The 24,176-nt window shown below is 35.1% G+C and overlaps 3 protein-coding genes across 11 annotated transcripts; 1 reads left to right on the top strand and 2 right to left on the bottom strand.

Annotated features, from left to right (window-relative positions):
- Positions 1-80: 80 nt before the first annotated feature.
- Positions 81-12,639, bottom strand: LOC116779174 (DNA-binding protein Ewg). 3 transcript variants are annotated; one of them, XM_061529843.1, is made up of 13 exons: positions 12,518-12,639; positions 9,012-9,142; positions 7,651-7,801; positions 7,397-7,521; positions 7,136-7,309; positions 6,581-6,743; positions 6,178-6,290; positions 5,965-6,081; positions 5,294-5,416; positions 4,821-4,962; positions 4,381-4,496; positions 2,428-2,559; positions 81-2,195 (listed from the first exon to the last, which is right to left on the bottom strand). In XM_061529843.1, exons 2-13 carry the CDS (start codon positions 9,093-9,095, stop codon positions 2,154-2,156), a joined length of 1,482 nt encoding a protein of 493 aa, XP_061385827.1. In that variant the 5' UTR covers positions 9,096-9,142; positions 12,518-12,639; the 3' UTR covers positions 81-2,153. The 3 variants fall into 3 exon arrangements, with proteins under 3 accessions (XP_061385827.1, XP_032529247.1, XP_032529248.1); XM_032673356.2 differs by lacking the exon at positions 12,518-12,639 and adding an exon at positions 12,163-12,302; XM_032673357.2 differs by lacking the exon at positions 12,518-12,639 and adding an exon at positions 12,163-12,302 and having other exon boundaries at positions 6,581-6,719.
- On the top strand, positions 12,345-15,547 carry LOC116779177 (5-demethoxyubiquinone hydroxylase, mitochondrial). Of its 2 annotated transcripts, none has more exons than XM_032673363.2 (4): positions 12,345-12,474; positions 14,426-14,505; positions 14,733-14,961; positions 15,084-15,547. In XM_032673363.2, exons 2-4 carry the CDS (start codon positions 14,434-14,436, stop codon positions 15,359-15,361), a joined length of 579 nt encoding a protein of 192 aa, XP_032529254.1. In that variant the 5' UTR covers positions 12,345-12,474; positions 14,426-14,433; the 3' UTR covers positions 15,362-15,547. The 2 variants fall into 2 exon arrangements, with proteins under 2 accessions (XP_032529254.1, XP_061385830.1); XM_061529846.1 differs by lacking the exon at positions 12,345-12,474 and adding an exon at positions 12,682-12,832.
- LOC116779175 (protein shifted-like) lies at positions 13,263-23,874 on the bottom strand. 6 transcript variants are annotated; one of them, XM_032673360.2, is made up of 8 exons: positions 19,564-19,711; positions 17,566-17,720; positions 17,017-17,256; positions 16,706-16,870; positions 15,698-15,898; positions 14,291-14,386; positions 14,009-14,212; positions 13,263-13,471 (listed from the first exon to the last, which is right to left on the bottom strand). In XM_032673360.2, exons 1-8 carry the CDS (start codon positions 19,641-19,643, stop codon positions 13,431-13,433), a joined length of 1,182 nt encoding a protein of 393 aa, XP_032529251.2. In that variant the 5' UTR covers positions 19,644-19,711; the 3' UTR covers positions 13,263-13,430. The 6 variants fall into 6 exon arrangements, with proteins under 6 accessions (XP_032529251.2, XP_032529252.2, XP_061385829.1 ...); XM_032673361.2 differs by lacking the exon at positions 19,564-19,711 and adding an exon at positions 23,556-23,874 and having other exon boundaries at positions 13,263-14,212; XM_061529845.1 differs by lacking the exon at positions 19,564-19,711 and adding an exon at positions 23,203-23,272 and having other exon boundaries at positions 13,263-14,212.
- Between the last annotated feature and the right edge of the window lie 302 nt (positions 23,875-24,176).

Genomic DNA, 24,176 nt, shown 5'->3' with positions numbered 1-24,176 from the left:
AAGACTAGAAGAAAAAGCCTTAAGGCGTGGCTTTTAATTTTAATATGAAAACATGGCTGATGTTAGAAATACTACTGCACTGTACGTAAATACTTTTATTTTTAATGATTGCAATATTCACACAGTCATACCATTTATTTACATCCACAAATCATTGTACTTAACAACAAAATTGTGCTTTACTCATTACTTATAATAAGGACAAAACACAATCGTTCTTTGGTTTCTAAAAGAAAAATAATAAATAAATAAAATTTGCAAATAAGAAACAAAAACATTGGATAAATTCCACTGTCTTTTAAAATAAATTAAATAATTTACATTTAAAGTATACATACAGCTTTGTACTCTTCTATGACTTCTATCTTAAGCTACTTTGACTATAATGGTTGGTAAAATTTAAATTAGTTGACTTTTAAACCTCACAGTATAGGTTTATTCACATGGAACTTCTACTCCTGCAAGCTTAGTTCGATATAGCTAACAGTAGATAACCACATATAACATCAACAGCGGAGTCGACACCCTGAGCACTTCCCTTCCTAGAACTCCCCATACATCCACAATACTAATTCATACAGATAAGTATATTACAGAATTCAATTATTATAAAGATTTGTACATGTTTAGTAGACTAGATAGTTTCTCTAATGACTGGCGGTAGACTAGAGTTAACTTTACTAACAAACAATAACTAAATAAATTAAACAACAAATCACTTAACAATAATCTTAAATAAAACTGTTCAAAGGAATGTCACGTGTGCATTGTTATATGCACTAACTTTAAATAGGAAATAAAAACGCTGGGACCAGCAAATAAATAGAAATAAACGCGATACGTCTTCGTAAAAATATTGCACAAACCTAAGGATCAAAAAATAAATATTAATTGCAAAGTATTAATGTAGCCGATTATAGAATTACATCTAAGAAATGAACGATAAGTTAGTTCCATCTCACGGCTCTCGCAGATTCATCAATATTATGAATACTACTAATGACTTCAAAATACATCGGAAAGAACACTTCAAACACAACACACTGCCAGTGACCGCAACGACATGTCGCAGTAGTAAAGTACAGACGAAAGTGTCATAGAAAATAATGTCACTGTCAGTGCGAATTCTCACTCATAAATTACACCTTCGCTAATATAATATAACTTACGTTCAGAAACCGGATGTTAATAGTTATAATTAATTAAACACTTTTGTATATTTTAGTTTACAATATCATCGAATAGCTTGTAAATGGCGATATTTACACTGACTAGTGTATGATGATGTGAGTTCAGAACTCGTGGCTTTCGGTTATTTTTTTCGAATATTATATTTCAATGATCGCTACATTACCAACAGTTAAGCCATACATTTAGCTATGGTAGAACAACTTAATACTACAACTACCCGAGACACGGGGTTCATAATTATTCTATAACAACGCTGCGTCACTAGTGCGCCTGTAAAACGGTCGACATTTAAACTAGTGACATCCAGACGTGTCACGTGTGACATTACGGGCGACATATTAAAATGTTCTTGTCAAACACTGCTCCATATTTAGAGTTAGGGCGCATTTTCATTGGTCGATAAGGCCCGCATTCGGGGTGCGGGAGATTTCTGTAACGCATGCCATAGGGCCCGCAAAGAGTTTATCATTTTCACTGGTCGTCAGAGCCCGCATACGGGGTGCGGGTAATTTCTATAACGCATGCGAATTCCGTTATTCCGGAATGCGGATATCACCCGCACACGTTTAATCGACCGAGTTATCGACCAGTGGATTTCATTGGTTGTTAGCTCGCATGCGGGTACTCCCCGCAATCGGGCTAACTACCGACTTATCGACCAATGAAAATGTGCCTTTAACGATGCCTTAATGTAGGTATCGTGTCAAAGATTAAAATACTTTTCAGTATGTGTGTATAGAACATTCGACATTGATTTTCTATACTTCATAAAGTGTTAGTTTAGTTTAGTTCATATATTCGTCATAGTGTAGTCCACTTGAACTACATCAATAGTCCTACACAACACTGCTCGTCCGTTCCGTCGTGAGCTACGTCTCCTCGTCTTGTTGCTCCATCTCCTGTTCGTCTTGCTCCATCAGTTGTTGTTGCTGTTGGTGGTCGTGGGCCACCAGCGTTAGCAGCTAGGAGTCCGCCACCACCGCGTCACGCTCGGACTTCACTTGCTACAATCATAACATAGGACAATAATAAATTGCCACCCTTAGCGATTAGGAAGCGTTTACACAGCCAAAGCGACCATCGTAGTCTTTTAGAGACTTTCTCCCAATTCGAAGTTAATGTATGTAATTGAAATCTACATTTATATAAAATACCTAATACGACACCGAAGTAATCGATCTATTTATGAGAACAGAGAATTCGTAAACATTTTTTTTCGTTTAATATGATTTGTACCATGGCCTTGGTGAGTACGGAGGCGTCCTTGAGGCTCAACACCTGCAACACCTGTTCCCCCCCCTGTAGTACCACCTGGGCTACCCCTCCACCCATCGAGAGCGCCTCCAGCGTCTCGCCGCCCTGCTCCACCTGGAACACAATTGTACATTGAACACTAGTAAGCGGTGGTATTACAACTTTGGAACTAGTTATATGTTTTATAAATCAAGATTTTTTTTGCTGTTTCTACATTACAACACATTTTTGACTCACTCAACTTGTATTTTAAAGCGACATGTGAATATTCAATAAAACCAAACTGGTAAAACATTATATATAAAATCAATGTATCAGCAAAATCACAACAAATTGACACTAAAGAGAGGCAAAATAAAGATATACACACCTCCGCCAGCGCGACGAGGACGGACAAACGATGACAAAATAAAACGAGCACTAAAGTCATTTGTTTTATTACCTTGAGCATAACATAACAAAAAATAGCATAACTTAGGCTCTTAAAATTTTATGTGAGAGATTAAACCACAGATAACTACAGTGGGATTTGTTTATACTACAGTATTCTGTTAAAACAGTTTTATCGAATCAACGACATAGTATGCCATGGTTCATAGTTCGTCGACTTGAATACTTTCTAGTTGAAAGCATTACGATCAGTTTTTCAAACAAATTAAATGAACACCCTGTATATCTCACACATAAAACTTTAAAGACTAACAAAATCGAACACAAAACGACACAACATAAATAAAATTCGTCTACTTAAATTAAAACAAATGTACATAGAGCTTATAAAACCTGCATCTGGTGTGATCGAGCCGACAACCAACGAAGATCAAATACTGTTTAATTCCCTACATTATATAGAAGTTTGTTAATGCACTTTTCGTTGACTATGCAGATTATTTTATAATCTGTCCCTTATTATTTCACTTGTAGTGAAAATTATTTATCTATAAATGTATAAAAATATATCTCTGAACTAAAACATATCTTATGTTATATGTTAGAAGCGTCAATATGTTTAGGAACACAAAACTATGTTATCTTCGTAATAAAAATTATCTTCTTTGATAAATCTAAAATTGTGTGTAAACCTAATTTTAAATACTTCCATAGATTATAAAAAATATATTTGTTATATTACAGCATTCGGATATTAATCACAGTCTCGCAAATTTTAAGCATAAAAAAATCTACATTAAAACAAAATGCAAGCAAACATTATTAAGTGAAGTAGAAAATAAAAAAACAGTGCAGTCACAAACGCATTATGGCAACTAACAATTTCATGCAACAATAATTATGGCAACTATGTATTTCTAAACAAAAAAAAAAAAAATCTTTGGTCTACAAACATTCTCATTAAAATTCAAATATATTAATATATATACATACATTATATTATTTTCATCTTTTGGTATTCGCTATATATATGATTAACACAACTAAAACATCAACGGTTCCATAAATATAAAACTCTCCATAAAAATATATTTAATTAGTTGTTTTGGCACCAATATCCTATTAAACAGCCCGTGTGGCCTGTATGTACTTATATTTTTTTATAGCGACTAGCTTCAGTCTACAGAGAAATTAAGATCGAGATCGGTGGTCTATGAATATGTTATATTTAAAATTAAATATAAATTATTAAAGTCAGCGGGGAAAATACTATTGGTGCTGACACGGGACAAACATTAAACAATTGTATTAGCAGGATTGGAATTCGCGACCTCTGGAATATTGCCTTCCATACTATACATTCTATACGAATTTTAATTAAGATATTAGCTTAACATTTCTTTAATGTTAAAACATAACGTTTTCAAAATTAAGCATTTCTACTGAAATAGTACTAAGTAGCATATAGCTGAAAGTGATATATGTAAGTAAATGTTATTCGATCTCAATCTTGAGTGTGGTAAGGGATCTGGCTGATCTGGTGACCTGTACTAGTGGAGTGACGCAGACGCCGTCCTGCTGCTGCATAGAGGCCACCATAGACTGGTACACTGATGCTGACACGGGCACGGTGATCACACCCGACACCGACACCGGGTAGCCTGGACATCACACAAACATAACTTGACCTCTCCATACATATTCATAATATCAGAATATAGACAAACTGTTGAGTAGCCGACTGTCAGTCCATCCGATGGTAGGTAATAAAAATAATTCACTATCAGCAAATTGTGACATACAAGAAGGCAGACTTTATCATTATGATAAGTGTCTCAAACAGCAGCCTTTCTAGAAACTATGTTATGAATGAAGTTATTGAATTAAATTATTATGATGATCTCTAGGAGGACAACACTGGAAACGCTCCATATGTAAGCATGTTGTAAAAGTAAGAAAAAAATCTAGAGTATATATGTATGTACCGTGTCCGTCCTCCCCGGTGAGTATGATCTGTCCGTCGTGGTTGAGCGTGGCCTCTGCCACAGCGTTGAGGTCTACGGCGACCGCGCCTTCGCCCTCCAGAGCCTGCACCACACTCGCAGCTCCCTCAGAACCGCTGTGGATCTGCAAACATACATACATAAATATAGCTTACTATGAAATAATATAATGAAAAGGAAATTATAAATGCGGATGTGAGGATGTATGGATGTTTGTTCTGTTACTAAGTCACTCCAAAAGCACTATACGGATTTTGATGTAACTTTCTGTTGATGTAGCTTAAACATCAGAACAATTTATTCAAAACTTTCGTTACTTCCTCAAACAACACGCCCCTCATTTATTTTGTATACAAGATGGCGCTGTCAGTTGCCTGCCATATCTTATTTAACTATACATTATCTATTATCACTGAACGTGATGTAGTAAAAGATGATGAAATGTTATTTCTCACCACTTGTGCGGTGGTACCATCAGGTAAGGTGATGATGGGACTGTTGGGATCCACCTGTATGAGAGACACCGTCCCGTCAGGGTTGGTGATCGTCTGCAGCATGGCCGGCGCGTACTGCGACATCTGGTGGTCAGACCGATAACGTATAACGACAACATCCTGTTACACATTAAACACCAGTTATAGTTAATAACAAGGAAGCATAGACTTTTCATATAGTCTACTTTGTTATAGTATATTTGCAAAGACGGTTAGGTTTGGAGTGTAAGTATGTATATATTATATTTCTCGCGAACACTTCAACGATGGATATTTTAATATGAAGTTTATGTTAGTGCGTGTGTGTGTGTGTGTGTGTGTATGTGTGTTATCGCACATCGACATCGGCCAGCGTCATCTGGTCGATGCAGACTTGCTGCGAGGCGAGCACGGCCGGCTGCGAGCGACTCGTGCTGCCGCTAGCACACGACGACGACTGATGACGTCACGATACATATCCACAGGAGGCAGCGTGAGGGGAAGGATTTTGTTAGTGACACTTATATTAGGTTATGGCACGTTCTAATAACGACTACTCGCATTCCATCTTAGATTAGAACATGTGTTATATTGAATTTCGTTATGATATTTAAACAAGTAGCTATCGGTGTGTATGTATGTAGTGTCCGTACAGTCTGCGGCGCCTGCTTGTCGTCCTCGTCCTCGGTGAAGGCGGGCAGCAGGTCCTCTCGCCCGTGATACTTGTAACAGTTGATCACGATCTGCCGCAGGGCGTGCGTCCACGACATCTGTACACACATCACCATCAGAACGTTATAGGTTAGTCACTTTTCCTGTTATTTGTTGAACACAATCTGTCTATTAACAATTGTTCAACACTGCACCTTCTGTTTCTCGTCCTCAGAGCGCGCGTCCATCCTCACGTTGGCCCAGGGCAGGTCTTTGGGCCACCAGGGCGGCCGCGTCGACTCCCGGCCCCAACCCGGCTTACCGCGTACTGAGATACAAAATTCATACATCACATTACTTGACACTAGTGCTAACAGACTGTGACGTCACTGGCTACCAACAAAGCTACACTAAATATATTAAAGAATATGAGCGTGTAGCCTTAACTAGAGGAAAAAGCCTAGGAAGCAGAATTTTAGGGTAATGTATGTGTAGATATAGTAATTTCTGTTTCTTTCAAGTAAAAACTAATAGAATTTTATTGTGATGTAAGCTGTAACGAGTCCCTTCATTCCGTGTGTGTGTGTGTTTGTGTGCGTGTGTGTGTCAATGACTCACCCATGGAGTACTTGAGCATGAGCGGTATGAAGGCCCGCAGCTGCGCCTGCGTCATCTTCTCCACGGGAGTGGGGATGCCGTCTATGATGAGAGGCGGCAGCTCGAACAGCGACGGGTCGTCCTGCGGCGGCGGCGGCGCCTGCGCGCACCCGCCCAGCCCGAACTGACGTCAATTATTAACGCTTACTCGCTTTAAAGCTATCTTATACTAGGAGACGAGCGGTTCTCGATCTGATGTACTTTTCAATTAAATAAAAGATGACTCAGATCTTAGGCGGCCATACATCTACGATGATATTGCGCAATATGTAGTCTTGTACTGCGCAGGGTTAGTATGGCGCAATATTTGTCCAGTTCACTGTTCCGAGCGGTTGTGATCGGTTCCGTCACGGGAATGGTTTGTCCATCTTGTTTTTAAATATTACTGAACGTTTGGATCCAAAGAGGGCATTTAATATTATTGCACCGTAAAAATATTGTGCAAAATTATTGTAGATGTATTGTCGGCTGTAGCTTAGATCTCATCTGAATGTGCTGCTGTAATGTAAGCCGTACCTGCTGCGCCAGCGCGTTCTCGAGTTCCTCCATGATCATACAGCGCAGGTTCCGCACAACGTCCTCCAGCGGCTTGGCTCCGAACACCCTGTAGGAGGTGTTCGGCTTGCCGGGGGTCGCCACCAGCACCACCGCCTGCTGACCCACGCGGGTCGCGAACTCCTCGATCGTTTGCTGAGCGGAGACAAATATAATATATTAGTATAAAATTCTCTTCAACCGCTAACATCAATCGCTCCATATGTTCGCCGAGTCTCTCACTCTAAGCTTTCTAAGTAGTCTGTTCTGGTGTCTCTTCCTCACGGAGGGGTTTGTTTCGAATGAATGCGGTCTCTTGCGTTTCTTGGAGGAGGCGATCGCAGCCGCCGCCGCCATGCCTACTGGGCCTGTCAACGAACGCGTAAGGGATTGTTTTATACGTGAATCTAATTTGCTCCACTGTTAAGTACTTCAAATTTAACATACTAAATAACTTCGCAGGAATTATTTGTCTATCTCGCCCTAGTGGTTCCTACCTGCGGCCGCTAGCTGCTTGGTGACCTCGTCGCTCATGGCGCTCTTGATGACGTCACCGGCGTCGTCGTAGGCCGAGCCGGCCGGAGACGAGGCACACTCGTCCTCATCCTCGGAGGCGCTCAGACCACAACCCTCCACCTGTGACATCTCCTACACCACACAACAAACACTACTGAGCAACACATCACAAATAATACATGAACTATTTATATAATAATTTTTTAGGGTACGTACATCTAAAATTAGGTTAATGTATAAAAAAGAATATGCGTCTTAAAATTTAGAGCCTACTAAAGTAAACCACAAGCAATTCTCATAAATTTTGAATGTATAGAACAGCTGACGCATACGTATCTGTTTCCGTGACGGTCATACGAAGAATGTGACAGTATACTGATTACTATATTTGGCTGCTATATTATGTAAGGTGCAGCATCATTGAAGTATCATGTTGTAGAACTCTTTGAACTCAAAAGTTGCTTTTAACATAACAGCTAAAGACACGCTAGTGGCATGGTGCGTAAGAACTTTCTTAGGCCTCCTTTAATACTTGTCGTAAAAGGAGTGCTGGTTGACACTGTGCCGTAATTTGGAGGAATTCTTATTAAAGGGACTTATAAAAGTAGACGGAAGATAAATGTCAAATGAGGATGTCATGAAGCACGACCCACGTGTACTCCTGATATGACTTATTAATATTTTTGTAAGAAAATTAAACTATTCAAGTTAGTTTAATTATGAAGATATTACGTTTGTCCTACGTTTATACAAGCTGAATAGATAGCGGATAACGGCTATGAATTGGGAGAGAATGTTGAAATATCCATAAGTAATAAGAGGAAAATAGTCCAAGGTATATCCCTGGGGTGCTCCTCACTCAAGAAAATGGAAGCAGATTTGAAGAGAATTGTGATAATCTTCTACGCCGTATTATAAATGTAAGTTAGAAGCGCGTGGATATGTTGAACCAAATGCACTGTTTACTATTTAGCCTGATAATTGTTTGAAGTACATCCTATGAAGAGTATGCAAGATGCATACCCATACATGCTGGCAACTCAATTGCGACTTAATATTATATAATGACCATAAAACTAATAATTTATCTATATGTGTTTAGCACAATCTTTATAGAAGACATTGGAGACGCTATGACATATTCTTAATTTCAATCAAACTATATAGTGCTATTAAAGTCATTGAATTATTATATTCTCATCTTGTCTGCCCCTGCAAAGTGACCTAAACGTCGGTAGTATGTAGTTTAAAACAACAAAATAACACGTAGTAATCCGAAAACATTAGTTTCAATTATATAGTGTTATATCTCATCATGTTTTTGTCCTCGCATGTAACCAACCTCCTCTGCCATGTCCATGGACTCCGTGCTCACTGCTGAGTTCATGTTGCCGTAGTCGGAGTCCCCCTGACTGTCCAGAGCCATACCCTTCACCTTAGTTCAGCTATGTCCTGGGTTCACTTACTTTTTACCTGTAGCAATAGTTCCATATTAACTCTATTCTATCTTCTAACTTAAGGTTAATCAACGACAAACTTAAAAAGAAATTTGTTTTGATTGTATATGTGACAACATTTATATTTGTACTTTTTTTAAAATTATTCTTAGTATAGAATCAATTGGAACTAATAGAAATATTTTGTTCAACAAATGAAGTGTTAATATATATTGTTAATTTGTCATAGATAAATAATTCAAAAACTAATATCTCTTTATGAGAAAAAAAATATTGAAATACACTTTAATAGTCTATGGTGTGAGCTATATACTATATGTAGGGAGGATGTGTTGTCATCAAATGTTAATTCTAGTTGATCTTGTTTTGTATTAATACAAGTAGGTTTTAATTCTATAATGCTTTATATGTAACATTAACTTTTATATGCAACAAATTTATTAAAATATGAAAAAGGCTTTATGTTTGTAAATTTCTTGGTACATTAGAAAAAGTGTTTATAAGTAAATTTTTGTTAATTCATAGATTAAAATCACACAGTCCAACCAAAAAAATTCTTCACAGTATTTGTTATTTATGCTATGAATGTTATAAAGGATGTATTTTTATATGAATAAGATAGTTCCAATACGGTAGTTTGAAATTAAAAGTAAATGACTTGTTATATCTGAACATCGGTAGAGTTTTTTAAAAATAGAACAACATTGATTTAATCTTCTCTATAAACAGAATGACCGACTGAAGATATATTAAAATATAACTCTTACGTAATAAATATATGAGTTTCCAGCTTAGATATTATAAAAAAAATGATTATGGACAGTTTTGTTTGTTGTTTAAAACTCATCATAAAAGTTTGGGTACATTTGTAAACACTCTGTTAGTCCAAAGTTAGTATGAGCTTGGGTGTTAAAATTAAAAAAATATAATAGGGATATAAATTATATGAGACTATTCTAATATATAAAATGTTATAACTATACATAATTATATTATTTCCATGATTCACATCTAAAGGAAGTATTTTTGTAAATCATTAATCTGATTTTTGTTAATTTTATGGTGTAATATATTCTTATAACAAGTAGAACTGTCCGTTGTGACTGTGACATATTTTTTCTTTAGAGTCAATCAAAGATAAAACCTTTATATTATAACCTAAGCGATACTTTACTCAATTGACTTGGGTTATTGAATAAGAAATTTTTATATATAACTAGTTCAAATTGACTTTGAAGTCTTGATAATACTACTGGATGCATGTGAAGAGGAATTAATGAATTAGTCAGTGAGACGCACCAAACAAATGTTCTTTTTAATAAACAATATAAAAGATGATAAAACCTGCCACCGGAACGGCAAATCCGTTGAATGCTAAGAGGTTTTGTCTCAATTTAACGTATATTCTGAACGTTCACAACTTAAATATTTCCGTACATTTCATTAAAACATTTTTTTAAATTTATCTTTAGTATCCAACTCATAAAATATAATTCAAATGTTTTAAGATGCTCATTGTCGATGCCAAACTTACTTCTCTTTTGTAGTAATGATTATAATTTGTAACCCTTTTCAAGTTAATTTAATATTTATTTTGATCTCATGATATCACAGTACAGTGCGACTAACCTCGAGATCTCGGTCCACACAAATCATGACTGGTCTTTTTTTAAACTAATATTTCACTTATTTAGTTGCACTATAAAACGATACTCAACAATAATCCTTAGATATAACTATGAGTGATTTATTTTTGCTTTTTTTTTCAATATTTTAGTATATCTTTGAAGAAAGTAGGATTATTATAAAAAAAAACTAGTTCACTTTTAAAATATATACAAGCAACAGCTGTCTTAAGAGGACCTATTTTTATTAATTTAATAATCTATAAATAAAAAAATATATTGATTAAAAAGTTGCAACTACAACTTAAATCAACACATTATTTATCAAAATTTTAATTATTACTAACTAATAGGGAGTCTGTAATTATTATATATAACCTTTATGCATCAAACTGATTATTACATAGTACATTTTTATTGCAATTTATTTTTAAACTTTTTCTTCTTTTTTATCAGCAGCAAAGCTCTTTATATTATCTGTTATATATCTAGTATATAGCTTTTAAGCTAGCACATCCATTTATATGAGATATTTTTATATAATCTGGTGAGAATATTCAAAATTATCTTTTGATGTAATTCAAATGTAGATGTAGACACTGTCACTTACAGGTCAATGTTGAGCATCACACTTTAAAAAGAAATAACACTACACCAGCTACTATTATGAAGTCTGTGGATTCACACAACAGTGAAATGTGTATGGCTGAAATATTAAAAGAAAAACTCAGGATATTGTTAAATTGATAATCAAATGTTAAAACAGATATAAATAGTAACCATATTAGTACTATAGTTATTTGTATAATAAATCAAAGATCAGCTTGAGAGTCTTAGACAAACACTACATGACCTTTTGACATTTCAAACTGCTTAGAGTTTAACCCTGAATAATTCTATAATAAATTGATTTCTAGCAACCACACAAGGAATAGGCTTAAATGATTATACATTGTTTTATAAATTTATGGTAGAAATCTGAATTTATAACTATCGACCTAGCTGTTGTGTCAGCAGCTAGTTGAGTCAAAAAATCAATACTCAATCTGCCATCGCAATAGTGAAATAGTATAATTTTCAATAGGCTTTGAATTTATAACAACTATGTCAACATAGAGAGAAATGTTGTCGCCTACCACATTCAAGCTGGACACACGAAGCCAGCTAGCATAAGAAACAAAATAGATGTATATTTTTGTAATGTACATATTTCAGAATGATGTAATTCGTTTTAATGTTTTTGTTTAGATGCAATTCTTGCAGATAGCTACGACAGGTCAGTTTTGAAAGCGAATGACATAAACTCTTTTGCGGCGGCGTAAAGGATAAACCCAAATGAATGGCCATCATGAAGGGGTCGCGCGTTCGAGCAGGCCCAGATAGAATAGAAAGACTACGACTGCGTACGCACCTGCGTGATTTGAAAGACATTTTGCACTCCTATTGGAAGCTCTTCAAGTTTTCGGTGATGTAATCAGACAAAAACAACACTTTCTAAGACTCTTTCACTCAGCTGAACACTAGATTCATAAAATGTACGGAGCGCTGCAGAGACCCCGAAAAACGCGAATCCTCCATTGATATCGATCGGTAAACGCGATATGTGAACATTGTACACTTCATATCTAGGGGCGCCATTTTGTACGAGTCTGCGCGGTTGAGTTTCTTTTCATGGAAAGGGCAATCGCCCCTCAGACTGAGGGGGGAAAGAGCTTCGTATTTTGTAAGTAGCCTGCAAAAAATGCTCTATTTTGAGTGATACTTACCACTTTTTATACAGATTTTTGTCTCTTATTTTAAATTTTGCCCCTGTGATAGGCGTTCAGAAAAAATTCCAAGTTTATTTTCGAAAACATTGATCATGTCATGTCGTGGCGCTACCTGTCGGAATTTTCAGTGAATGATTTTGACATATAAACAGCAACAAAATTTTCTTGAATTGTTATAGACTTATAGACACTTCATTTAAAAAAGTTATTTACAGTTGTTTTCATATATAAAAGTTTATTTTAATTTAACAGTTAAATTGAGTGTCGTGATATCAAAGTCTGTAAGTTTTATTTAGAAAAGTAATAGAAACGGTAAGTTATTTAGTTCTATCAAAGTTACGACATAATTTAATAGCTACAATTTTTATTTCGTACATAATATGCGTTATTCCATCATTAACGAGACATTCAATTTCCACCCCATCAATTATTTTAAGATTTCTTATTGAAATATAGGTTAGGTTTTACAAGACGTATTCCTTTTTTGGGTCTTATTACTAGCACAATTTTTAAAAGACATTTAAGCATTTACTTCAACGAAATACTGATGAAAATGCATTATTCGCTTGTCTATTAAGTATGGCGTTAAAAAAAATTGTACTTGTTGACATAACTATCAAATCTGGGGTCAAAATAAAAGCTATGAGCCATAACTTTGATTTTGTTACAAAATTGTAAGTGTCTATGTTATGTGCACTGCACTGTATTTTATAAGGAGCATCTTCTGAAAATGAAACCACCATTTAATTTGTCATCTTATACAAAAATCTTTTAATACCTTATAAAATAATAAACCTTAATTCCTAAATGACTAATTTAGTAATTATTACAAAATATAAAAATTTTCAATAAACTTAATGAAATCACAAGTTACTTAAGTAAGTTGTACCACCTGGTGTTCTATTGCTTTTCATCGCGGCCTCTTTAACTCCCCGGACTCTTCTGAAGAACCTGAACAAATTAACTGTTACAGTCCTCCTATTATTCTTATCTCTAATGTCTCTTATGGACAACTCTCTTTCATTTAAACTCACATTCAACCATTTTATTGTGTAGCCTAATTCGGGTTGGAACTAGTAGATTCCATATAATATGGTAGAATACTACAGTTCCGTAGTTCCTAGAAACGACACCCTTGGGACGAAACCTCTTAGCATTCAATGGATTCACAGTGCGGGTGCCGGGTCCATTGCATTGCAGGGAGATGAGCTTCAACAGTGCCTGGGACTTGCCACCCAGATGTAACCTACTCCTGGGTTGCAAGGGACTCCTATCTAACGTTACTTATCCATATATTTATGGAACAATTTTATACCGCTTTTGTAATATGACACACAATTATCATCAAATTTGTTCTACCACTTTCTAGCTGCCTATATACCAGTAGTTTGATATGTGTCCATCATTCATTCATTCATCATCAGGCGTCTCCCATATTACATTACTGAGTTTGGTCTTCAGCTCGAATATCTCTCGCCTTTGACCCACCATAGTTACGATGACAGTATCGTCCCCTCCAGCCGGGCTCACAGCGGCATACTCCCGCCCGGCACACGCCGTGTCTGCAGGCGCGGGCACACTCCCCCCCACGTCTCCCCACCTCACAGTGATTCCCCCCGAGGCCGGCCGGACAACGGCACTTGTTCACACCCTTACAACGACCCCCGTTAAGGCAAGGGATCACACACTTTGCTGAGGAAGGTCAATGTGATATTAGAATGGTCCTGGTCTTTGGATATGGACTGATGGTATGAATCTGGCCAGACTTACAGAACTCGCAGTGTAAACCGTAGTATCCTTTGGGACATTCGCAGGTGTCCTTCTGAATACATTTGCCGCCGTTTAAACATTTTTGTGAACATATACCTGGAAAGAAGGTTTATCATCATTATGTTTCGGTCACAGAGTACATCATGTTGCGGCCGACACCAATACTGAGACATGCGAGGGGAGCTCACTCCGCCACGTGGAAGAAGAATCCTCACGTGAGTTATCATTCAGTGATCATTGTCGAATTATGCGCTACCAACGAAAGACGAGTTATTTAGAAATAAGAGAGTTCCTAGTACGTTACCTTACTTATGGTAGATGCCAGTTTTAAAAAGAATACTTATCACTTTATTTATAAGTGTCTGATGAAATTTTTATTCTGAATGAATGTTCCACTTCATTTCTTTGGGTTTTTGTCGTTTATTAAAAGTCGTATTTCCAGTTGGATTCTATTATCCGCGTCGACCACGCGGGTGAGTTGGGTGCTGACAGGATCTACGCGGGGCAGATGGCAGTGTTAGGGAACACCAAGGAGGGCCCGCTCATAAAACACATGTGGGACCAAGAGATCAAGCACAGGGAGAAATTCGAGGAACTCATCTCCAAGTACAGAGTCAGGCCGACCATCATGACGCCCATATGGAATATAGCTGGATTCGCGCTCGGAGCTGGTGAGATGGTTGTTACGAAGATAAACCAAATCTATTAAATTGGTTAATTGGACATTATAATATCGGAGGGGGTTTACGCAGAAGGTTGTCACCAATTCACTTTTATAATAAATTTCTTTCAGGCACAGCACTGCTAGGTAAAGAAGCAGCGATGGCGTGCACTGTGGCAGTGGAAACCGTTATAGTGGACCATTACAACGACCAGCTCAGAACACTGATGGAGGATCCCAACGTCGACAAGGACATCCTGCAGACGATCACCAAGTTCAGGGACGAGGAACAGGAACACCACGACACAGGCCTCGACCACGGAGCGGAACAGGCGCCGTTTTATAAAGCACTCACCGAAGTCATTAAAACCGGATGTAAAGTCGCCATCAGCATATCCAAGAAGATATAAAATATATGACACAACTGGTTTTGATTCATTGGCCCTGAGCCGAGTTATCTTCAGGATGAAGTTATTATTCATATCAGGAAAAAGCTCAGCGTTATCTTGGATATAATATTTGAATGAATTAAATGGATCGACAAACGGGTCACCCTACTCATAGTTTAGTTTATAAATAAACATGTATTTTATTAATTCGACTTTTCTTACGTACAATGTTTATTAAACTCTTCGCCGTAAAGTATGAGCGATAAGTTTGCATCAGCACATACCTACTAATTGTAAGCTAACACAAAAATATATAAAAGGCAACAAATATTGTTATTCAGTCAATGTCAATGTCACCTCCTTCGCAATGCCGTCCCTGGTAGCCGGGGGGACAGGAGCAGACCCCGGGCGCAGTACAGTTACCCCCGTTCATACACTGCGGGTAACAGAGAGCGGTCCTACAATGCTGTCCCATGTACCCCTCGGGACATTGGCAGATCTTCTCACTGTTACACCAGCCCTGGTTCGCGCATTTTTTATCGCATTCCGGATCCGGTCCTGCAGTCGTGAACGCAGATTAGATTAGGTGTCATAAAATTAAATCCTAACTCATTACTAATATTGAGATAGTTATAGAAATTTTATAATATTAAATAAAATTTATTCCGGATATTATGATGAAATATTTATTTTTTAAATATTGCTTTATGTTAAGAAGCAAGCATTTTACCAACCTAAAAACGCAAATGCTGTGAGCAGAGGCACCGTGTAACAGTCAGTCGGCGTACTCGGGGAATGCGCTCGGTATTTGAAAAACAATGCGTTTGGTTAATACGCCTCATGATAATGATTATTTATTAAGCAATATTAGTAAAATGAATCGCACAGTTGTTGACGTTTTACTATTTATGAAGAAGTCAAAGGGACGTGACGCGTACAGAGGTCGGTTAGAACAGACGCCATTGTACTCGTCTGACTTAAAAATATCGGTACCAATAATAACTAGTAATAAATGTCCAACAATGATCCAATAAAACGTCAATGACCGTATTGTTCCCGAACACTATAATACAAACACTACGTGTCGTTGGTCGGTATTAGTAACGTAAATGTTTTAGCATTTTTAGTGTTCATTTGTTCAATAGAAGAAGCATGAGAAAATTAATTAATAAGCTCGAAAGATTCTTATGTTTAGTTACTGAATGTCTTAAAAATAAAAGCGTTACGACTGCGCTGCTAATAACGTCATTATGATTTATATTACACGAGAAACAAACAATTCCCAAAAACAAATCAATCACGTAATTGATACTTATTACGCAGCGCAGTCGTATAAGTGTTAAAAATGCGTTGGCGATACAATACCTGTCCTTTCTAAATACACACCTCTCTGTGCGCATTCCTTCTTTAGGTTCAACCTCAAGGGCGTCCCTTTCAAGGGGATGCCTCTACCGTTTTTAAGCACTAACCCTATCTCAAACGTTGCCACACCACTCACATTGCCCATACATGGCAGAAATATACTGAACTCTGTGGACAATCGTATTTTAGTTATTACCGTCTTAGAACACAACTGTATTTACTGCATCAGTATTAACAGTTGTATGTGGAGTTTTTTATTGGTTATAACAAAATTATAAGGCCTGTTCAATCAAAAAACATAAGATGATCATCACCTTTAGACATTTTAGGCACTCGGCCCTGTGTTTTGATAGACAAGAGCGGAGGTTTCAATACTTTAGGGTCTGACGAAGTTAATGTATCGAAGTTGTAATAGTATCTCTTCTTCGACCTCCACGTGAAGTTCACGTAGCCGACCTCCGAGGGTATCGTTGGCAGCTTGTGAGAGAAATTAGGATCCAGAACGTACGGCGATATATTACCGTTCACTATGGCGAAAACTTGCATCGATATACCTGAAAGATAGAGAGTTTGTAAGGTCCTACTAAATAATAAACAAAATGTGGCTTCCACTAAATATTCTCTTCTAAGAGATTGAGATCGTGGAACTTTAAGCCATTAATATTAAATGAGAAAATCCAAGAAATCAATCAGCTGAAGCGACTACATATCAAAATTTTAATTGAGGGTTTCCCGTCATAAGGCATGATATCTCATGAGATGAGATGAGATCAGTCTGCCGGCTCTCTGTGTAATGTTTGTTGTACCTATCGCGTACTACCAGTTGCAGTATGTCAACGTGTGTGTGTCATGATCGTACGTACCGCTGAACATCCGCACCTGTCTCTCGTCGATCCACAGTGAGATGTCCGCGTTCTGCCTGTCAGGGTCGCGGTAGTCGCGGCGGGCCAGGGCGAGAGAAGTGGCGAGCGCCACTCCAGCCACTACACGCAGCATGTACGAGGCTGATCGCCACATCCTGTCATATATAACACTATATATATTAGGAACTATTTGATTACGATCGGGAGTATTTATTTTGGTCGCCTGTTTGTCGATAATCCATAAAAAATCTGTAAGATTACACCACTATTTGTAGGGCAGATTCTTCAAATAGCTAGATAATCGTGAAATATGTTTTTTGTATGTTTGTAGTTCTAATATGAAACTTATTATTTCAGTAGTATAAAATATATTATCATTAATTAAAGCGATTTAATAAATAAATGAGTTCAGAACTTCCAACCAAACAAATTAAGAACAAAACAAAGCATAGTCTAAGTTTATTTATATTAAAAACTCATTGTTATGTAATACGCCACTACTATTTAAATGAGCAGAAAAAGTCAAACAAAATAATAGCTAACACATTAGCGAAAGGTAAACCAAATAACAAGCGAGTAACTGCCGTGTAAATAAGACGTCTGTTGTCAGAACAAATAGATAAGTTAAAAAAAAAACTAGACAAAATAGAATTATCACAGTTAAGATAATTGATTGGTGGCCGGTAGTCGTCCCACAACACGGCCGTGAGAAAACCCCGACGTCTTCATTAAATAACCCCTGTCAAATGTTATGTCTAATATTTTTTTTCTGATGTCGAATTATACTAACAAAAGGTGTGAAGGAAAAAAATAGTCGCACCATAGTGCAGGGGTTGTAAACTATTTTGTCTAGGATCGCTGTTTATTCTGTAACCGATTGCGCTACAAGCAGGGTTATGTTTTTGATATTTTTGTATTTGTGAATGTCTTTACATGTTCATACAGGATTGATTCTAAGTCTGATAAAGTCTGTCTAATTAGTAATTAGTTATATTTGTCCTTTCTTGTAAAAAGGAATCATGGATATTTTTACTTTATAAGGATAATTTTCTTTTGCTCATTTTAGATCGTCTATGCGCAAAAGTTTTTTTAATTCAAATTATAAGGTTTGTTAATCAAAACTTTTATAATTATTTTAGTAGCAACATGAAACAATTGTATTTGTATGCCATTAAAAAAGCTTTAGATATAAAGCGTTAATATACAAATGAAACGTATATACAAGACGTAAATATTTTTAGATTATATACGTTTAAGATAGTGTCACGTAACTATGAACTTGTCTATTTATTAAATGATAATAAAAAATAATAATCAAAGCTTACATTTAGTGATTAATTCGTTACAACGTTACGACACCCCAGGTCAGATAATATTATTGATGACCTTTAAATCTTATTGGCGCCTAATTTTTTATCTCTAACATATTTTTAGTTCTGGAACAAAAAAATGTTATCTTCATATTACTTTTATTGTTTACGTTAGTAAATATACCATAACAAATACGTACGTACTTGCTGTGATAGTATGCGTCATTTAAATATTTTTATTATTTTACGATGAAAGCATCCTTTGCTTATTTTTTTTGCGAAATCGTTTCTTTATTTTACTAGCTGATTATCCATAAATTAATAAATTCATCGCGTCTTAAATCAAAGTGTAAAATACCAACAACTTTAATAGGAAACTATCTTTGAGCGTTGTTGCTTTATTTATTAAGCTATTATTTTATTTTTTAAATAGAAAATTTAACTAGACATTACTGTAATGTTCAAATAACGTGGATTTTCTTAGAAATATTCACTTCAATTGTGTTGTTTGTATTGAGATTGCAATGTAAAATAATTAAACAGTAACAGGCATATAAGTGGGGTGCGATCTAACTATCTCGTATAATTTAAGTTACTTAAAAAAATTGTTGCGGATTTATTAAAATAAAAGTTTTTTTATAAAATGTATGAAAATAGTTTTAAATTTCAGTCGTGATGCGACACATACATCCTGTGATAAGGGCGGTTGCAAGCGAATGACCCCATGCAGATTTGCGAAACTGTCCGCAGACGGCCGTCATGATCCATTATCACTTTGATGTGGACGTGACTGTTGCCACCTCGTTTAAGGGACTCGTTTTGTATCCCCTTTAAACGCAGTTGTAGCTTTGCAAGTAAATAAGTGTTCACGACGCAGCAAGTATATGAAATGTAATTTTTTTGTATCGTCTTTTGTGAATTGTAAATTTTATATTTTGATTAAATTTATAAAAAAAAAAACTATGCATATATGAAATTATTTTTATATACATATGAAATGTAATTAGACAGTTTTTTTTGGATTTTGTATTAAATATTGGTTAATGTTTAATATACAATATGAAAAGGTTTTACATCCCTGCAGCACTTGTTAACCTAACCAGCCATTGAACGCTCGCTCGGAAACAGGTAACAAAGTAAAAAAAAAAACAAGCTCTGGCTAACGCGAGTCGTGCTCCCGTCCGCTGCCTCAGGACGTTCATGACACGTTTTTTTTTTTAAGATTTGTATCGTGTGGACAGTGGACCGTAGTTCCATTCCTTGTTGTAAAAAATAAAACCTCCTTTGTCTTTTGTCTGCTTTTAAATATATTGGGAACAAACTGGTTTGATAGAATGGTAAAATCAATTAATAATGCTTTATTGGCTTCGGTTCTAGTGTTTTTTATGTTAGGTGAAAAAAATTTAACATCAAATAACATGTTCTAAAAATGACTTAAGAATTCCAGAACAAATGAAACTGATAACATATGGAAATAAGAGATAGATATTTTGTTGTTGTAGTAAAGTAGGTATGTATCAACGTACTGTTTCAATACAATAACAGACGTGTTGTTGGTTTTAAAGGACATTCGTATACATGAATCTAAACTATTAAGTTTTTTATTATTCAATGAGATTTATTTTACATGTACCTACCTACCCAGTCGTTTTGAGAATTTTTTTTAATTAATGTGAATTCAATACTAAACTTAAACATATTACATAAATTATTCTTAGAATCATCAGCATGTAAGTGTATTAAGTTGATATTTTTCGACGAAGGTATGTTCACCACATCTCAACTATGTTTGAGGTTTTGCACTCTTGTGAATTGCATAGTAACTAATATTACTTATGTGAGTATCGCTTACACAAGAATTTGCTGGAAACCAACTTTTATAAGGAATATAATATTTTATGCTTATTTGTTTTATTAATATGGTTTTTATTTATTTACTTATTGATAATTAAAACGTTTTTTGGTCGGACTATTTTTAGTACAACCCAGTGTTTGTAATTATCTATAACCCTAATGCCATATCATTTAATAATTCTTATAAATTTTAAACTTTAAAGACCTACATTGTTTGATGTTGATGTATAATTGGAACCAAAGTGGTATTAAATTTTTGTGTTGTATTTTGTTTTGTAAATAAAAGTTTGCCGTGTCTTTGAAGTGATGTTAAAATGCAAATCTTTCATCAAAAATTATTTATCGAGGACTTTACCTGAAACCGAGTCGCGTTCCGTCTCGTAATTATGCTCTATGAAATCTATTAATATCTTTGTGTACATCATAGATAGCATTGTTTACGATTTAACACATTCAGTGTAAGCATTCCAGTGAGGCTATAAATGCAGCAAATTTATGTTCGCCATAGTAATATATAGATATTTAGATATAATGAATCAAATTTATGTAATAACACTTTTATATCCATACATATATATTTAAATATATTTTTTGTTTGTCATTCTTCCTCGCTGTAGTAAAGGGTTTCTATATTTATCCACATTCAAGGATCAACACCTAAATTAAACAAACCACTTAACAGAAGTGGGATCAACGATCTCTGATATCCTTTACTAATTTCGCAAAGCTAATTTATTTATAAATACACTCCGTACCTGTTTCGAGTCTTTTTTTTTTGCTATAATTATATAGAACCAAATATAAATCACGCAACCATATTTTTTTAATTGCACTGCACAGATCGTGAACACAATTTTTCAACTTATTAAAACACAAAGGGCGCGTGTCGTCCCAACAACGATTCAAAATACACTGCCGACATAATGCCATAAGACATTTTGGTGTGCCTTTGTGTCTGTTCGAACTTTACAAGCGCTTATCAATTAACGCATATTCTAAACTTTAGAGCATTAAACATGTGGTTCACTGTACACATTGCACTTATTATCTTTTGGTTCTGTTTCGAAATACAAAAGCTCGGGACTGAAATTTAAATGTGATAAAACGACACAGTTTTATCTCTTCTATTTAATTCGGTGTCATCTTTGGTTAATCGCTTTTTAATTAAATATTTTTTAGTAATATAAAATATCATAGCAACACATATAAATACGTAACTATTAGCTATTTCCAAGTATTAATTCAAAATATTAACTTTTTTTATAATTGTAGGTACTTTTTTTCTACATTCTTTTTCGGTCCATAACTCTACCTCTTCACTTTTCTATTATTCTAAAATAAAATCCTTTTTATCATCTGCGCTTATCTTTTTTCTCTCCTATAATTAACAACATAGATAACAATCCTCATAACGGAATCCAATTTTGTAATTGTAGTATAATCTTCAAATTTTTATAATGCAATGCAACATATTTTCCGAGCATCAGCGTGTATTTCAAAATACCTACCTATTTCATTTTAATTTTGTGTTAAAAATAACAAACGATACCAATGTAGTCCGTAGCTCACATGTTACTTTTCATTGGAAAGAATTTCAAAGTCTGCAAACATTATAATTTTTTTTAAATGTCGGTAAAATGTCCCTGTCACGCTTAAAACTTTCTGTTTTTCAGGCCAGGACATAACATTACCTGGATCCAATAAATGCTGAATTAATTAGACACTAACAAAAAAATCTTTTACAATCTATATATCAGTAAATGGTTTTATATTTTCCTAACAATATAGCTAACTGTCATCTCACGTCTCAATTATAGTGGAATGTCTTGGTCATGCCATCGACATTATATTTTGCTGTTTTTGCAACGATTCTTATGAACACTCAAATTTACTAACTTGCTTAGGAGTTAGTGATGATCCGGAGATCTTATAGTGAACGAGATGTGTTGAGGAAACCAAGTCATATGGAATATGAGGAACAAGTCATATAGAATAAAATTTCAGGAATTGTAGTTTTGAAATATGAATTTTCTTTGGGGCCATGTTATTATAGATTTATGTTGAGGTCCTAGCAGTCGGTTCTAGGATATAAACTATACGAGAAGCTAAATTCCGAGTGTACACTATGGGAATAAGTAATCAAGTTGGCTGAATATTTACAAAAATTAAAAATAAACGATTGATTTATATTTGGAAGATTTGTTTAAATAAAAACAATATTTGATGAGTTAGTAAGTAAATTTTTATACATAAATAAATGTTTGTATGAGGCGAATTATATATTAGAGAAAGGAATATACAAACAACTTGAAGACTAGGACTCTCACGACCATTTTCATATTCACATAGCTTATGCAAATTATGATTTTCTAATCATTGTGGACGAACGTAGTCATAGTCTTGAAATAAATTTTCTTAACATTCTTAACTTCATAGTATTTACAAGACACTCATAGTGTAACACATACTTTACTTAACCTGATTCCGTTAGTTTTTGTACCTTTTACAGTGTCTTTAATAAACTTTTGATTGCAAACGCCATCTAAGATGGTCGTCATCAAATACGGCAGACTAATAACTATATTGAATAATCAAGATGTTTGTATATACTGGAATTTTAAAATTTAATTGGTTGCATCACAGAAAGTTTCATCTCGTAAATAATGATAGTTATAAATGCACTTGAAAATAAATCGTTCTAAAAAAAATATTTGAATTCATTCTTTAAAATGTTGTAAAATAGAAAAAATCATATTGATTGAAGTTTGCTACATTTTAACAACTGACAGATCATAAAAATAAAAACAAGACGAACAACTTTATTACCTTTTTGCTCACTTCAATATAGTATCCGTTATTTAACTACTTTATTAAGAAGTCTTCTTTAGAACCTCAGCTATTTATTTAATTTACGTCATCGTCGGGGATTTTAAAAATGGAGTTGGTTTATAAGCGCATTCAGAGCAATATAATATTTCGTCTACAGTCTACACAACACAGGTCTCAGATAATTCACAGAATAAAACTTTCCCGCGCATTGATTTTTTCCCTGAGTGACTGAGTCGTATTCTTGCTGATATTTAATATAACTATATTGCTTAAACTAATTAAGACAGAAGCGCCGTCTTCCGTCACCGAGTTTCATGAAAACATTTAATTGTCATCATACTGACAATTGCATCTGTCATTCTATTCTTTGAGTTAGCGTTTATTAAACTGAGCTATATAATTGCGTCTGTTTATAAGTCAGTTAAATTATAAAGAATAATAATAAGTCAGAATAAGCAAATGTCAGAGGGCGAAATATATAACGCTGTATTGTTTGCAGTAATGGACATGTTGGATAACGTAAAAAAAAACTATCACATCAGTTATTTTTTATTAAATCTGGGTGAAATTCCAGTTTCAATGACACTTGTAAAGCCAAAGTTAATTTTTTAAACATTA

The sequence above is a fragment of the Danaus plexippus genome, chromosome 6 (assembly GCF_018135715.1).
Source record: "Danaus plexippus chromosome 6, MEX_DaPlex, whole genome shotgun sequence".
Lineage (NCBI taxonomy): Eukaryota > Metazoa > Arthropoda > Insecta > Lepidoptera > Nymphalidae > Danaus > Danaus plexippus.
This window is presented reverse-complemented; position numbering and strand designations above follow the sequence as displayed.

Coding starts and splice junctions, on each gene's coding strand:
- LOC116779174 (XM_061529843.1), bottom strand. CDS start 9,095: ATGGCTCTGGACAGTCAGGGGGACTCCGACTACGGCAACATGAACTCA. Junction 6,744..7,135: donor AGAACGCGCTGGCGCAGCAG/GTACGGCTTACA, acceptor AATTGACGTCAG/TTCGGGCTGGGCGGGTGCGC. Junction 6,291..6,580: donor CATGCTCAAGTACTCCATGG/GTGAGTCATTGA, acceptor TTTGTATCTCAG/TACGCGGTAAGCCGGGTTGG.
- LOC116779177 (XM_032673363.2), top strand. CDS start 14,434: ATGTTGCGGCCGACACCAATACTGAGACATGCGAGGGGAGCTCACTCC. Junction 14,506..14,732: donor CGTGGAAGAAGAATCCTCAC/GTGAGTTATCAT, acceptor TCGTATTTCCAG/TTGGATTCTATTATCCGCGT. Junction 14,962..15,083: donor TGGATTCGCGCTCGGAGCTG/GTGAGATGGTTG, acceptor AATTTCTTTCAG/GCACAGCACTGCTAGGTAAA.
- LOC116779175 (XM_032673358.2), bottom strand. CDS start 19,643: ATGGATCATGACGGCCGTCTGCGGACAGTTTCGCAAATCTGCATGGGG. Junction 14,387..15,697: donor GGGACGGCATTGCGAAGGAG/GTGACATTGACA, acceptor CCTTCTTTCCAG/GTATATGTTCACAAAAATGT. Junction 14,213..14,290: donor CGGTTTACACTGCGAGTTCT/GTAAGTCTGGCC, acceptor GACCTTCCTCAG/CAAAGTGTGTGATCCCTTGC.